A 16,488-nucleotide genomic window follows, 5' to 3' on the forward strand; every position below is an offset into this window, starting at 1 on the left:
CACTGCTGTGCTTTGTTAAACAGGCATGGAAGATGCTATTTATATCTTTAACAAAGCATTTAGATTAATTTTTATGGCTCACCGCTATTCCTTTGAGAGAAACTGTGGCACACTGGCCTTTGGCATTAGACTCTGACCCTGGTCCTTGGCAACCAAAGTGCTACACCTCTTCATTCTCTTCCCCTCTCTTTTGCAGCACCCCCAGACTATTTTGAGGATTCTTTTTGTCTGTGCCATCGAGTGAGTAAAGAGGCTGAACTGCCACTAGGCAAAGGAAAAAGTGAGCAAAAGGAAAGAAAAAGAAGCTGTTTCAGAACCATTTTTATTGTAAAGACTTTCTTTAAGAACTGAGTAGAATGGGTTTATGAGCTGCATTTGAGGAACTGAGGACTTGCAGTTTAGTCTGAGAGACAGGGCGTACCTTCCTCCAGTTTAAGGAGCACAAAACAGCAATGGTTCATTGTGTTTTGCCTGACAGCCCCCTGTTCAGTTTCTTACAGTCCTAGGGGTATACTTTGGGCTTGGCATAGGGGACAGGTTCTTTTTTGAACTTGTTAGGTTATGGGTATCAGGACATCAAATTTCACTTTGTGGAAGCCTTTTCCATAATTACTCTCCACAGCTTCTCTCTCTCTCTCTGTCTCTGTCTCTGTCTCTCTCTGTCTCTCTCTCTGTCTCTCTCTCTGTCTCTCTCTGTCTCTGTCTCTCTCTCTGTCTCTCTCTCTCTCTCTCTCTCTCTCTCTCCTTCTTTCTTTGTCTTTTGGGAGGCAGGGTTCACAGATTGAACCCTGGAGTGGTTTACCACTGAATACATCTCCAGACCTTTTATCAGTTTTTGAGACATGGTCTACCTAAATTGCCCAGTCAAGACTTGAATTTAAATCACCTTACCTCAGGTTCCCTAAGTGCTAGGAGTGGTGGTGAACACCTGTAATCCCAGCATTTGGGTGGCTGAGGCAGGAGGATTACTGAGAGTTCAAGGCCAGCCTGGCTACAAGGCACAAGACCCTGTCTTTAAAAATAAAAGCTAGTTGTTTCTATTTGGGGGAAGGGTTGACTGGAGAGGCGAGTAGAAATATCTAGTAGCATTTGCCACGTGGTGGCAGGGTTATTGTAATAGTTGGGCTCAGCAGGCTGGTGACTGAAAACATTCCAGGGCGCTCCATGCCCTCTGCTACCCCCTGCAGGCGAAAATAGGAAGGCAGGCACCAGAGTTGGAGTGGGCCGGAAGAACAGCGTCCCTCGGTGGTTTGTTTTGGCTACACAGAAGAAAGCAAACAAGCTTGGCCCTAGGTCCACCGAGTTAGGCTACAGCTGATGCAGGCAGGGAGTTGACAAGGCTAGGCAAGGAGCGAAAAGGCTCAGCTTCTCCTCTACAAGGAGAGTTGCCATCTTAGCCCTCCTTCACAAAGTGAGTTCCCAGCCTGCCTCACAAAGTGTTAGCCCGCATAGCCTCAAATCCTCCTCAAGGTACTCACACAGAAAAGTGCCATAGTGCTCCAGAGCACAGTGCTCCACTGTTAGCTACAATTACAAGTTTGCTCAAATGTATTTGTTCCTCTGACATTTGAACAATGGTTATTTGTTGATTAGCATTATTATGATCCTATCAACAGAAGCTCTGGTGGTAGAGTGCTTGAGAGCTAGGAAAGTACCAAAAAAAAAAAAAAAAAAAGAGCCTTTTTTTGAGATAGGATGTTGCTATGTAGTTCAGGCTGGCCTTGATCTCACAACGATCTTCCTGCCTCAGCCTCCCAAGAATACTGGGATTACAGGCATGTGCTACTATACCTCATCTCTTTACTCTGCTCATAAGCGTTTCTGGAGCTCTCAAAGTATGCTAGCTGGCCACTTGAGTACCTTATCAGATACTAGGGTCATAAAGACAGAAAGATACAGTTGATTCCTCTCTTTAGTGGAAGATCCTTGGAAGATCTAGTGTGACCATCCCAGCACTGAGCAGGTGGCTGGTACAGGTTGGGCTTGATGAAGAAATGAGGTCTAGTGGGCCGGGGAGATGGCTCAGTGGAATAAGTGCTTCTCTGGCAAGCACAAGGGCCTGAGTTCAATCCCCGGTTCCGCAAAAAAAAAGAAATGAGGTCTACTGTAGACTGTTGAGCTGCTGGGAAGGGGGTCTGAGGGAAGTGGGGAGATCCTGAAAGCCTTTTCGGATGAGGAGCAACCAGGATGCTCTCCCTGCCTTTCCAAAGTCTGATGGGCCTTGCGTCTATGAGCTGTACTCTGTTGTTTGGGAAGTAGCCACTCTGGAGGGTATATTTAAGGTATGTGATGCTTTTGGGTTACAGAAAGGGAGAGAGACACAGTTTGGGGACTGGCATGTGGCATTCCAAAAGGGCACTGTTCCAAAAGGGCATTGTCACTAACCAGTGTTTTCCGTTTCTGCGAAAGCTTGAATTTCTGGGTGCTCTTGGATTCTGGAAGGGAATCATCTATGGTCACTTCTGAAGACCTCGGGTATTTTCTGCATAGAAGAAGAGCTAGTGGTGGGTGATAGAGCCCAGATTGCTGAGTGCCTCCCTCCCTCTTCCCAAAACCATAAGTCAAGGCCTCCCTTCCCCTCAGATGCAGGCTCTGGGTCTTGCCAGCACTGCCTTCAGATTTCTAAAGAGGCTGCTAAGCAAGGCCCTGTACCCGAATCATTGGCCTTCTTATCACTTGTCTTACAAACTTCAACAGAATAACCTTGCTATGAACCCAGACAGCCCTATGGTCTTAAACTTCCATTCACTGTGGCTATGATGATGGTTTCATGTCCTGTCCAAAATCTCAAACACTCTAAGGATGTAATACCAAAGGCAGGTGCTATAAAATAATAAGCACAGGGGTTGGGGCTGGGAGCTGGCCTGAGTATGGATCCTCCACTTATGGCTGAGAGGATCTAGAGACTGACAGCTGGGGTTCAAACAGGATGCCTCAGGGCTAGCACTTAACCTCTTCAGCCAAGTTTTCTCTTAAAGAAACAGAAGACAATTCTTGCTTTGCCTCTCACAGTAATAAGTCTAAAGGAGTTAGATATGCAAAATACTGGTAAATTGCAAAGAGCTGCCCAGATGTTAATTATGACAGCAGGGTGGAATAAAAGTGGGTTTTAAGGAGGTCCCTCATATAAGCCTCCTGGGAGAGCCAACCTTTGTTCTAGCTAGGAAGGCATTCGGAGGCCATAAGGAGAGCTACACATTGGGAGGCAGGCCCAAGTGGAACAAAGGGAAGAAGTGATTCTAGCAATTCATACTGCCAGACAGACCTGTGTGTTCACTCCGCATTAGCTGGTGGCTTTGGGCATGCTGTTTAACCTCTCTGAACCTCAGTGTCTTTGTCTATAAAAGTGAGACTGGCCTGGTATGGCAGCACACACTTATAATTCCAGCAAGTTCAAGTCTGCCTTGCCAGGCAGGCACTGTGCTGCTGAGCCATAACCCTGGCCCATATTGTTAGTTTTGAATGTTATTTATTTATGTCTTTTTGAGACAAGGTCTCCCTAGGTAGTTCAGGCTGGCCTTGAGCTCACTTTATAGCCCAGGCTGGTCTTGAACTCACAACAATCCTCCTGACTCAGCCTCTCAAGTTCTGGGATTGCAGATGTGCACCACCATCAATCAGCAGTTTGCTTTTTTGTACCGAGAACTGAACTCAGGACCTTGCACTGGCCAGGCGGGCACTGTCAAACTGAGCTATACCCCTGGCCCTGGCCAGCAGTTTTGAATGATAAAATAGACATTAGTTAAAAAAAAAAGAAAGGTTTACAAAAAATAGAGCAGAGTTCAGACATGGTGGCACATGTCTGTAATCCCAGAATTTGGGAGGCTGAGGCAGAAGGATCGCTGTAACTAAATTATCCAGCCTGGGCTCAAATTTGGGATCTTCCTATCTAAGCCTTTCAGACTGCTAGAATTGTAGGTATGTACTGCCACACTTGTCTTCTTTAGTACTTAAAAAGCAAAAAAATATATAAATTAGTACATGTTTGAAGTATATTTGTGTGTGTGTGTGCTCCTACACACAGACACACACACACACACACACACACACACACACACACAGGGTCTCACCACACAGCTCAAACTCATAGTGATCCTCCTGTTTTCAGCCTCCCCAGTGCTGGGATCACAGGCATGTGCCACCACGCCCAGACTCCGTCACTGGCTCCGCACATTGAAGTACATATTTTTAAAAATTTATTATTTATTTGTGTGTGTGCGTGTGTGTGGGGGGGCAGCTCAGCCCACCAGGGGGCGGGGCTGGCTGGCATGTGGTGCTGGAGGATTGAACCGCGGTCCCTCTACTTTGCTAAGCTTGTTCTATGTAGGTGCTTTAGACCACTGAGCCATCTCACCAGCCCCTTGAAGTACATATTGATCACAGTTTTCATAGGGAGTTGATACATATACATAATACACCTTAATTATTTTCATGTCTCTTTCCTCCTTCTATACCTACTCCTATCTTCTTCTCCTTCTTCTTCTCCTTCTCCTTCTCCTTCTCCTTCTCCTTCTCCTTCTCCTTCTTCTTCTTCTTCTTTTTTTTTCAGAACCAGGGCTTAAACTCAGGCCCTTGCGCTTGCCAGGCAAGTGCTTTATTCTACTGAGCCATCTCCCCAGCCCCTCCTATCTTCTTTAGAATTTTATTAAATAATTTATACTAGTCCCCACAAGGAAATGAGAATATTTGTGTTTCCACCTTGATGGTGATAAAAATTCAGTTATTTAACTGATAGCACACAGCAGGCTTCTCAAGGATATATTCTGGGTTGGGTTTTTTTTTTGGTATTTTTTTTTAGGGAAGGGTCTACAGGGTGTTCAAGGTCTCACTAGTAGATCGAACTTGTAGTGATCTGCCTGTTTACAGCCTTCCAAGAGCTGGCATTACAGGTGTGAGCCACCATGCCCAGTCTCAATTGCTGTCTCAGGGTGCCCTGGGTGGTGGGGCCAGCATGGCAGGCCAGGGATTTGAACCCTCACCCCTGCACCTGCTTGCAGGTGCTTTAATCTGCTGAGCTATTTGGCCAGCCTTTATATTCTGGTATTGAGTAACTTCAATGTATGAGTCTATCCACTGAGCTATTATGCAAGGATGTGAGGGGCAAAGGAGAAAAACCCAAGAGGAGGAGAAATCTGCCCCAGGGAAATGGACAATTTAAGGCTCTTTTTTGGAGGGTTCTGCTGACATGCTCTACAGTGCTAACGTCTGGCCTGTCATGCTGTCCCTACTCTGCAGGATACTTATATTTGTCATTATGGGAAACAGTGACTCTAGCCCACTGTATGTCACTATATACTGGTGAATAAAGAAGGTGGTGAGTAAGTGATGTTTTATATTCCAACCAAGTTCAGCACTTGGAAATTACATTGTGTTTCTCTCTTTTTTTTTTTTTTCGGAACCAGAGATTGAACTCATGCCCTTGCGCTTGCCAGGGAAGCGCTTATTCCACTGAGCCATCTCCCCGGCCCCTACATTGTGTTTCTTGTTCTAAAATGGTTAGAGATTCCTTTTCTGAGTCTGTTTCATACACCTTTCATTGTTGATTATGGCTGTGCTTAGGAACAACTCTCTCAAGCCTGCAGCCTGGATCTTTTAGATTCATTTTAGCTTTGAATAACATAAATTGGCATTTTATGTTCTAGGGGACTTTTGTAGGCTTTCTCTGTCAAAGCAGCAGACCTAGATTACAGGGTTTTTTTTTTTTTTTTTTTGGGCGGGGGGAGTATCTTTTAGTTGAGGTTTAATTTTTGTTTCTGGTGCTGAGGACCAGCTTGCTAGGCAAGCATTCTACTGCTGAGCTAAATCCCCAGCCCCTAGATTAGCGTTTAGGTGAGGTCAAGTTTTCCTGCATTGGAAATGTGCAGAGGAGAAGGGAGAAGCACTACATTCAACACCTGCTAAATGTCTACTATATACCAGAGCTGTAGTGAGGGCTTCCCACAATTCCTTTTTTTTTTTTTTTTTTATTTTTTTTCTCTTTTTGAGACAGGGTCTCACTATGCAGTTCATATTGGCCTAGAGCTGGTTTCCCATAATTGTGCCTAAATATTCTCAAACATGATTTTGAGGTCTAGAAATGTAAGGGTTTTTTGTTTTGTTTTGTTTTTGAGATAAACTAGAAATATAGCCTTTTTTTTTTTGCCTTAACCCATCAAGTTGAAACACATCATATTTTATAGTTCCTAGAGGCTGCATCCATGAATTCAGGTAGGAGATAAACTAAAGCCATGCTATGTACCTGGACTGCCTAAGGTCACCCAACAATTTGACAAGTACCTTAGTCATAATCCCAACATATGGATAAGAAACAGTTTATCCCTGTGGTTAATGGCTAAAGGCCAGGAGTCTGACATAGCTGGATTAAAATCTTAACTCTACTGCTTATATAATTTAGTTTTTTTTTAAATTTAGTTTGTTTTTTGAGGCAGGATCTTGCTATGCAGTTCAGGCTTGTTTTGAATTTACTTTGTAGCCTCAAACTCATTGTGATCCTCTAATCTGAGCTTCCCTAGTGCTGGGATTATAGGTGTGCACCACCATGTCCAGACTCAACCACTTATAAGAATGTGTAAAATACCTGATCTCGTAACTTTCTTTCTTTTCTTTTTTGGTGGAACAGGGGATTGAATTCAGGCCCTCGGGTTTGCAGGGAAGCACTTATTCCACTGAGCTATCTCCCCGGCCCCACTGAGCCATCTCCCCGGCCCAAGGTTTCTAATTTCATTTGTAAAACGTGAAATTACTACCTCAAAGAGTTGTGAGAGGGTTAAATGTATAAAGCATTTTGCGTGTTAACGTTCAATACAAGCTGGCTGCGACTGCTAATGATAAAGTGCGCCTGTTCTCTTGGTGATAGCGTGTAAGGTCTTCACTGGACTGACAAGTGTATTTTGTCTCTGCAACAGTGATTATGTGAGGCTGGAACCGTAGATGAAAGGACAGAAGCTAATACAGGGGGCAGAGGTCGGGACGTGATGTCATCTCCCTGTCTGAAAGTACTCATTCTCTATGCCCTCAGCCCGGCCAGTGCCTACCTCGATTTGGAGACGCTGTAGTCCCGCGATTCTGGGTAGGCCATGACCCTCAAGAAAACAGGAGGTTTGCTTTAGCTTCCTGGGAAACTCCGTAGTGTACAGCTCGTCGCCATGGCGACCAAGCCCAAGCGGCTCAGCGGTGAGGGCGGAGTCAAAGTTTGCCACACCCCTAGCACAGAGCCTAAGGGCTGGAAGAAAGGTCAAGTAGCAAAGGCGGCCTCGAACCCGGAGGCGGAGTACCCTGAGAACCAGTTACTACAGCCGATATCACAGCATGTATAGAAGTGAGGCTGCGGATAAAACGAGGCAATGGGGGTGGTGGGAGAAGAGCTGAAATGCCAGATCTGCTTGTCTGGTGGGAATTGTAGTTTTCAGTGTCCAGAGTCTCTGTTAGAAAGGATTATGGCTGAGCCGGTATATACTACATTTCCCGAAGATCTCCACCGACCCCCCCCCGCGGACACGCCTCCAGAGCGCTTTGCATTGTGGGATATGCAGTTAAAAATGTGGCGAGGCGTGGCAGTGTCCAAAGAGAGGAGCGGGACTCGGACTCGATTTCCCTGCGGCCCAGGGAGGCTCGCTGGCTATTGGCTAAGAGGGGCGGATCTGGTCGCTTTCCTCCCCGCCCCCAGTGACACAATAGCAGCTCCCTCCAAGATGGCGGCGGCGACGGCGGACCCGGGAGCTGGGAGCCCTCAGGCTGGGGACTCCTCTGGCGGGGGCTCTGGGGGCGGGTTGCCGTCTCCCGGGGAGCAGGAGCTGAGCCAGCGTTTGCAACGCCTGTACCCCGCAGTCAACCAGCACGAGACGCCGCTGCCGCGTTCCTGGAGCCCCAAGGACAAGTACAACTACATCGGCCTCTCCCAGGGCAACCTCCGCGTCCACTACAAAGGTATCGTCCTGTCTGACTGTCGGGGCACTAGTGCAGAGCGACTGCAGAGCGGGTCTGCTGCTTCTTTCCTACACCATCACGTTCCTTTCCTTGCCTGAGTGCCCCAGATTAGGCCTTGGTCCCTGTGGAGTGTCCAGAGTGGTAGGGTTGATCAGGCCGAGGGTAGACTGCTTGATTTGCTCTGCCTTAGACACCCGACGTCAAGAGAGCTGCAACAGGTGTCCAGACTCAGTGCTGGACTGGACCTTCCACTTTAGGGCCTCCCTGCGTGTCCTGGGCTGACTCCCAACTCTAGCTGGGCCACTGCTTTGTTTCAGGAGTGACTGAAAAAAGAGGTGGTAACATCTCCCACCATTAGCCAGAGGTGCATGGCTTGATCTGCCTGCCAGTCATCCAAGAATGGGCTTGGCGTTCTGTCCTAAAGTTGCTGATGATGAGAATGACTTGTGGACTTCCAGTCTGCCTGGGTTCTGGAGAGACTATCAGCAGCACTCGGCTATCTTTCTCATGCACCCACATTACCAGTAGTTTTGTTGTTATGGAAGACAATGTCTCGGGGCTGCTAGTCTCTGGGAGGAGGTGAATCAAAGGTGCATGCCACGTTTATTTACTCAGTTGTCTGATTATTCCTCAGACTGTGTAAGGGCTTCCTTTGTCCAGAGATGGGTGAAGTTGCCGTGGAGCAGAGAACAGTGAGGTTTAGATTTGCATTTCCCTCTGCTGAAATTTCTACCTTGCCTTATCCCATTAGGTCATGGCAAAAATCACAAAGATGCAGCCTCAGTGCGTGCCACTCACCCCATACCTGCTGCCTGTGGTATTTATTACTTTGAAGTGAAGATTGTCAGCAAAGGAAGAGATGGGTAAGCACTTTAATACCACCCTCTTTTCCCCAGCACTGACCTGTATCTGTGTTTGAGCTTGAGGTGTCCTAGGTGGTACTTGTGACTGATTTGTGTTGCTTTAGCACTTGGGTATATAGGATGCTGATGTCCCTGACTGTGGGCATGATGAGGTCTAAGTAAGTGGGCATGTTGTGGGTAAAACAGGGGATATTTCTTAGTCATGATGTAATTGCATACTTTACAGACCAGGGAGACAAGTAACACGTTTTCATTCACAATTCAGCATCCAAAATGGGGTTTCCCCAACTAGTGTGTGGTATTTGTGACTTCCTTCCTTTTGCATTCAAATTCCCTTATTTTATGGCATTCAGTCATGTAGAGGCCCCATTAGACTTCAAAGGGGTAGTAGAGTCTTTGCAACATTTATCAAAGCTGTGGTAACCACTCTCATCTTAGGGTAAACAGCATACACATGGTCAGAATCAGGTGACCTTGGTGCTCATAAACTTGTTTTTCAGTTCAGGGACTTGAACACCAGTTGGGCCAGCTTTAGAAAGGTCCTCATTAAAGTCAGCATCAGGGAAACTCCCTGTTTTAGGGTGATAAAAACAGATACAGGCCATCAGAGGGGATATTTTTCATTTTCTTCTTCTGGTCTCCTTTTTTAAAGGAATTTGTTTAAATAAAAGTCTATTTAAGCTATGAAATAATATAATAGCAACTGCCTTGGAAAAGCTTTCCTTGTCAGACCTTAGGTCTGACACGGGAAGTTTGCCAGTTCTACCAGTGACCTTTGGGCCAACCCCAAGTGTGTGTGCTCCTGAGCATTTAGAATAAGTCTTCTGTTCTAAAGACTAACCCCTTGTGATGAGTGCGACATGTCTGAGACAGGGTTGTGCTGAAGGCAGGACTGCTACAGGCAGAGCTTTGCCTGCTTTCTTAGAGATTTCTAATTCTCTTGCTTGCATGGGCTGTATGGGCTTGGATATATCCTGGGCTTCAGTCTCTTCATCTGCACTGCAGGGGTCTAGATCAGCATCCAAGTTGCTTTTTTTTTTTTTTCCTCATTAACTTTATTGAAAATCAATAATTATATAGCATATTAAAAATTGTAGACAAATATTGAAATGTGAAAGATATGATGTAAACAGAGTGAATTTTAAAGAAATATTTCTGAATCAAATTGCTTATAACCCTGGAATTTGATGATTCTGAAATTCTAATCATGGCGGGCCTCAAATGTAGTTATCTTCCTCTCTCAGACCTCTGTGTACTGGGATTACAGGTGTGAGACACCATGCCTGGCTAGGAAACATTTATTAAGGTCTTTAAAGTCTAATTTCCTTTCCTACCATATGATAGAACATTTATTGAATATGCCTTAATTTGTGTGAATGAAAATGAAATTGGTCTCTTGATACAAAGAATTTGAAAATAGTGTTGATGAGGATATGTTGTTGATGCTGGAGTCTCATAATATTGCCAAAGAAAATGAAGGACATTTCCTAAACTTAGAGAAAGGAGAGTAGAGCAGTTTCTCTGTACTCCTTATTGTATTGTAGATATTGTGTATTGTAGTGGAGCTGGTAAGAGACAAGAACAACTTTTCAGAAGAAAAGTATTTAAATTTATTTATTTATTTTATTTTTTTTGTGGAGCCGGGGATTGAACTCAGGCCCTGGTGCTTGCCAGGCAGGCACTTATTCAACTGAGCTATCTCCCCAGCCCCAAAAAGTATTTAAATTTAGAGACCTGTGCTCGCTTTGGCAGCACATACACTAATCTTAGAGACCTGGATTCCTTTGACTGGCTTTTAACATTTCTGCTTAACTGCCTGCTTGCCTTACTCCCTCCCCTCCCCTCCCCCCCTCCCCTTCCCTTCAGGTATTACAGACCTGCACCACTACACCTCACTCTATTTCTTATGTTTTTACATTTGGTAAATATAGCTAGAAGCTTCAGGTTTTGTTTGTTTATGGTTTGGTTTTGTTTTGAGACAGGGTTTTTTAGTTCAGACTGGCCTTAAATTCCTATCTTGGTGATCTTCCTACCTCACTTTTCTGAACACTGAGATCATGGGTGTGCGCTTTGTATGTTTGTCTGTCTGTCTGTCTGTCTTTCCTTTTTTCCCTTGTGCTGGACATCCATGCTGGGGACTCATACATGCAAGGTAAACTGCACTACATCTTTTTTTTTTTTTTTTAATTTTATTTATTTATTTGTGTGTGTGTGTGTGTGTGTGGCCAGCTCAGCCCACCAGGGGGCGGGGCTGGCTGGCATGTGGTGCTGGGGGATTGAACCACAGTCCCTGTGCTTTGCTAAGCTTGTTCTAGGCAGGTGCTTTAGACCACTGAGCCATCTCACCAGCCCCTGCACTACATCTTCAACCCATGTAAACCTCAGTTTTCAAAAAGCTTCCGAGTCATGTATGCCTACAGTGCCCTGCTTCATCTGATCACTGTTACATGGTAAGTGTATTCATGACCACTGTGGAATCTAAAAGTTTTTCCATGGCTGCGATATGCCAGATGTTGGTATGGTCCAGATGTGATTTTAAAGAGTCCCAGAGCAGTTACAGAGCAAGCAGCTATCGCCAACTTGTTTCCTCTTTCCTATCAGTGTTGAAGGTGTATTTCTGATCCTGGCTTGGTGTATGACCTAAGTGGTGATTAGTTATTTACTTTTCTTTCTGATAATTTAGTTTGAGCCTTGTAGCATCTCCAGGAAATGGCTGGAGCAAAACTGAAGATGGATATACCTGTTTTGTGGGCGAACCCTGAATCCCTGAAATCTCAGGTGGCCTTCACTGGCTGTGGCTTTAGGATGTGCAGTAGAGTAGCCTAAGTTGTCAGATATATTAGCCTGATCCCAGATCCATGTGTCCATGCTGTTTCTGTCTCCTTGGCCTATCAGGGCTGCTCTTGCACTTCCTTCCTTGGATTAGAGTGAAGAAATGTCCTGATTTTTTTTTTTTTTTTTTGTGGTACTGGGGATTGAACTTGAGACCTTGCGCTTGCAGGTAGCCACTTACACCACTGAGCTGTATCCCTGGCCCCGGCCTGTTTAATTCTTAGGAGGCTGAAGTGTAAGGTGACAGAGCTGAGAGGTGCTCAGCATTAAATGGAGCTAGAGAAGTGGAGTATGCTCTGTGCTGGGCTTGATCACTTTAATGTTCATTGAGCTTGTTTTTCTGTAGATTTGGGTATACCTCTTTTATAGCAGGTATTTAATGATTCCAGCTTTTAGTGTCAGGGTTCTCCAGAAATGCCTTTTTTATCTTTTGGCTTTTTGAGTCAGGGTCTCTCTGTGTAGTTCAATCTGGCCTCAAATTCAAGGCAATCTTCCTGCCTCATACTCCCCAGTGCGGGGATTACAGGCATGTCCCACCACATTTGGCCAGAAATGCCTTTCTTGTCAGAATGTCTCTTCTGTTCTTTTTTTTTTTTCTTCTCAGTATGAAGGATTAAAGTCAGACTCTCATACATGGTAGACAAGCACACTATAACTGAACTATATCCCAAACCTTTTTTTTCCCTCAGAGTCTCACTATATACAGTATTTTAAGCTGACCTTGAACTCACTATGTTTGTTTTTGTTTTTCTAGTCTGGGTCTCTCATTGTAGTTCAGACTGGCTTTGAACTTGCAGTGATCCCATTGCCTCAACCTTCCATATCCTGGAATTGCAGGAACAATCCTTTTTAAATTTTATTTTGAGATAACATCTTATTGAATTTCCCAGTTTAGCCTCAAACTTGTGATCCTCCTGCCTCAGCCTTTCCCAGGCATCTCACTATCCACTGTGACGATGTCTTTTGTAGAACAACACAGAAAGCTCACTAGGAAGGTTTCATTTATCAGGTTTATAGAGTATGTGCCGTGTGCCAGGCCCCATGCCAGAAACAGAGAAGTAAAGCCAGTATGGGCCAACTTTGTTTTTCCTCAGGAGCCTGTGGCCTGCTCAGTAAAGAGTGGGTTCCAAGCATCTGTGCAAGAGGAGTAGGAGCCTGGGCACACTTGTGAGGGATGAGTGGGAGTTTCCCAGCAGGGATGACCTTTGGACTTATGAGTCTGAAAAGTAACTAGCTCTGTGTTGGGGCGCTGGACTTTTGGGGCACTCCTTACAGGTGTGAGAGAGCTGTGAAGGAGCAGTTATGTTGGAGCTAAGAGCTTGGTGCAGACTGATGGCTTTGGCTGCAATTTGCCGAGTCACCAGAGCTTAGAACACCAGGAGCAGGTCTGGTGGGGTAAGGACATATATGAGCCCTGCCGGGGTGCCAGCAGATAGGAGGCATCTGGGCTGATCTTTGTAGGAAGTCAAGGAGGCTCTGAAGCTGAGGGTCCCGGCAGGGGAATAACTTCTTTAATTTCCTGGACCTGTGGGTGTCTCTGGCTCTTAGTGATGACACATGGAGGGTGTGGCTGGCCATGCTGACAGATGCTCCAGTGTGACCCTCAAAATAGACTGTAACATCATCCTAGCAGCAGAGGCCTCCGACATGTGATGGGTGGCTCTACCCAAGAACAGCAAGCCTGGGCTAGAGCACTGGATGGTACAGGAGAGATGGGGGTGTTCTCTTTTGCAGCTGGGCCCTGGAGCAGGGATCTCTCGCTAGAGCCTCCCTGCTCTTGTTTGCTCCTGCATCTGACTGTCTTTGGTCAGGCATCAGGAGACCATCTTGATGCTAGGACCAGCACTCATCATTTTGTCCCAGGCCTGGTCCCAAGAGCACAGTCATGAGGCTTAGAGAGGAGACATATATGTCCTGGTATACAACCTCATAGGATGAGATACAAGGTCCTGACCTGGGAACACCCCCAGAGTAGACTTCTTACCTGAGAATTTGGGCACAGCATCTTAGAAGAGGTGGTGATGATGAATAAAAAGATAAGTTATTGCTGTAGGAAAACAGAATGAGAAGCAGATGCAGTGGGCAGAAAACACAATACATAAAAAGATGTGGTATGCCTGTAGTCCCAGCTACTCAGAAGGCTGAGGCTGGAGGATCTCTTGCCTTAGGCATTTAAGTCCAGCCTATTTAAGGCAACGCAATGTAGCCCTGTCTTAAAACAACAATAATAAAAATGTTAGCACTCAGTATGAGTTAGGCAGGAGCCAGACTGAAAAAACCCCTTTGACCCAGGGGCTCGTGGACTTTGTCCTAAGGGGGTGTGGGATCTAGATGAAAAAGAAGAGTCTGATGTACTATGCCCTTCTGCTTGAGAGTCCTGTCCACTTTGGGCCAGTGACTTTAGGTACTTGGCCCCAGGCACAGTTGCCTCATGACAGTTGTCTCTCTCAGCTGACCTTTCTCTGGTGTGGTGAGGTACAGGGAAGGGACACTGAAGACAGTAGCCTGGGCGGGTTCTTGGAGGTAAAGGGCCTCTGCTTGTCCTGGACTCCTGTGGTAGTTCAGTTTGCCAACTCTCATCTGAAAGACAACACCATCCCGTGCTTTATACCAAGCATTTCCCTCTCGTGAGTCAGGATCACCTGAAGTGATTTTTTTTTCCATGGAAATTCAGAGAGCCACTCAGTGAATTAAGATCTCACCTGCCACCTTCCTTGCCTGGAGAACCCTAGATCCCAGGCCCTTCCAGCCTAGTGCCAGCCTGTGGCTGCCCCCGTCCTCAAATACCCCTTTCCAGTCTCTGCGCATTTTACAGAGCTTTTGAGAATTTCAGTGCTCATCTGTGGACTGGCAAAGGCTTTGTCCTGCCTGCCCCAGAAATATGGCTGTTCTTGTCCCCATTTCCCCCCATTTCACTCTGGAGCTGATGGCTTTGCAGGTGGATGTTAGGTGAACTTTACTTTCCCTAGGTGCACACTGTGCATAAACACGGACTATTTGGGCTCTGGAGCCCAGCTTCAATGGCTTACTTGTATTGGGAGTTAATACCCTCTTCTAGGTTGGACACACTGGGGTTTAACTGTGGCACTGTTTGAGATAACTGGGTTCTGCTTTTCTAGTGGGATCTTCTGGGTTGCTGTTTCTTGCCACCCAGGTTCCAGTATGGAACTAAGAGTGGGGAATGTGATGCTTTTTTATAACTGAGTCCTTTCTTGATCAGGGGTTGTTTCTTCATTCTCTGGAATATTTGGTCTTTTCTGTAGTTGGATTTATAGAAGGGAGATAGCCCTGTTAGAAGGAAGGCAAGGGCTAAACACAGTGTGTACTTAGTAACCAGGGGTGGTGGGTATCATGTGGCAGTCTCATTGTGGATCAGTGAGGAAGGAAGGAAGGAAGGAAGGAAGGAAGGAAGGAAGGAAGGAAGGAAGGAAAGGGGCCGGGGAGATGGCTCAGTAGAATGCGTGCTTGCCTGGCAAGTATAAGGGCCTGAGTTCAATCCCTGGTTCTGCAAAAAAAAAAAAAAAAAAAAGGAAGAAAAGAAAGAGGTGGGGTAGAGGTCTGGAGTGGGTTTGTGCTTTAGTGGTCAAGTTGAGAAGGGACAAATGCAGGTCCCTCTGACTCTCTAGAAACGTTCAACATTCACATAAAATGACTTTATAGGGCTGGCCAGATAGTTTAGCAGATTAAAATGCCTGCTTAGGTTGAACGTCCCAGGCCGGCCCCGCCCCCAGGGCACACTAAGGTGGGAGGCTGAGGGGGCAGGTGATTGAGACTGGGCTTGGTGGCAAGCACCTGTAATCCCATCGCTTGGGAGGCTGAAAATAGGAGGATCACTACGAGTCCAGTCTGATTTGTGTAGTGAGACCCTGTACTAAGTACAAAAATAAAAACAAGAAGATTATAAATCCTGGATAGTCAATGTTATTTTGCTGTGATAGAAATGTGAATGTGGCAGGAAATGAGACTACGGGGCATGGTGTTGCACATTTGTAATTCCAGTACCCTGAGAGGCTGAGGCAGGAAGATCACAAGTTTGACAGCCTGGTCAGCTTAGTGACTTAGTGAAAACTTGCCTCAAAATTAAAAAAAGAGGGGGCGGGGAGATGGTTCAGTGGAATAAGCGCTTCCCTGGCAAGCGCAAAGGCCTGAGTTCAATCCCCGGTTCCGAAAAAAAAAAAAAAAATTAAAAAAAGGAATAGAGATGTAGTTCAGTGTGAAGGCCCTGGTCTCAACCCCCAGTACTGCAAAAACAAAAAGAAAAGTCAGGCATGGTGGTACAAACCTGTAATTCTAGCACTTGGGAGGTTGAGGCAGGAGGATTTCTGTGAGTTCCAAGCCAGCCAGAGTAACATAGTGAGTTTAAAGCCTGAACTATAGTGAGACTTTGCCTTAAAGTTGGGGACAGAACAGAGCTCAGCCCTTCTGCCACCAAAGGGCCATGACAAGGTGCCTTGAACATGGGGGACATCAGAGAGGGGCTGGGGAGATCCTTTGCACCCTTCTTCCACTGATCTTCCTCATCCCCCTTACGGATTTAGAGGTGGCTGGGATTTCAGGGAAGTTTAGTTTTGGTCAGGAATTGCAAATATCAGGGCATAGTTAACCTCCTTCCATCCTTAGCTTCCGTGGTCAACATTACTGCTTGATAACAGCAGTCATTTTCATCCAGAGCCCCAGTTTTTCTCAATGCTCAGCACACTAGGCAACTATAAATTTTTAGTCAGTTTCATCCTGAGATGAAACCTACAAGCCCTCAGAGTGGGGTTGGAAGACAAAGAATAGGCGGAGGAGAAGGGCAGCTGTGCCCAGATGCCCCATGGGCTGAGCTCATTTCTTCTGAGCACTTTCTTTCTTTTTTTTTTTTTTT

The 16,488-nt window shown here is 45.9% G+C and overlaps 2 protein-coding genes across 5 annotated transcripts in view; one reads left to right on the forward strand and one right to left on the reverse strand.

The window, feature by feature from the left end:
• Positions 1–7,265, reverse strand: part of Tsnaxip1 (translin associated factor X interacting protein 1) — a 22,234-nt gene extending 14,969 nt beyond the window's left edge. For all 4 annotated transcript variants that reach the window (XM_023709421.1, XM_023709420.1, XM_023709419.1 and 1 more), the window contains exons 1-2: positions 7,035–7,265; positions 2,386–2,482 (exon numbers count right to left, since the gene is read on the reverse strand). In XM_023709421.1, coding sequence (XP_023565189.1) covers positions 2,386–2,482; positions 7,035–7,078 — 141 coding nt within the window. In that variant the 5' untranslated portion in view covers positions 7,079–7,265. The remainder of the gene's footprint in view (positions 1–2,385; positions 2,483–7,034) is intronic.
• Positions 7,266–7,656: 391 nt separating this feature from the next.
• The window catches only part of Ranbp10 (RAN binding protein 10), a 75,710-nt gene continuing 66,878 nt past the window's right edge, over positions 7,657–16,488 (forward strand). Inside the window, exons 1-2 of the mRNA XM_004625855.3 lie at positions 7,657–7,926; positions 8,678–8,789. Of these exons, the coding sequence (XP_004625912.1) occupies positions 7,692–7,926; positions 8,678–8,789 (347 nt within the window). The 5' untranslated portion in view covers positions 7,657–7,691. The remainder of the gene's footprint in view (positions 7,927–8,677; positions 8,790–16,488) is intronic.

Source organism: Octodon degus, unplaced genomic scaffold, assembly GCF_000260255.1.
Source record: "Octodon degus isolate 3935 unplaced genomic scaffold, OctDeg1.0 scaffold00011, whole genome shotgun sequence".
In the NCBI taxonomy this organism is placed as follows: Eukaryota; Metazoa; Chordata; class Mammalia; order Rodentia; family Octodontidae; genus Octodon; species Octodon degus.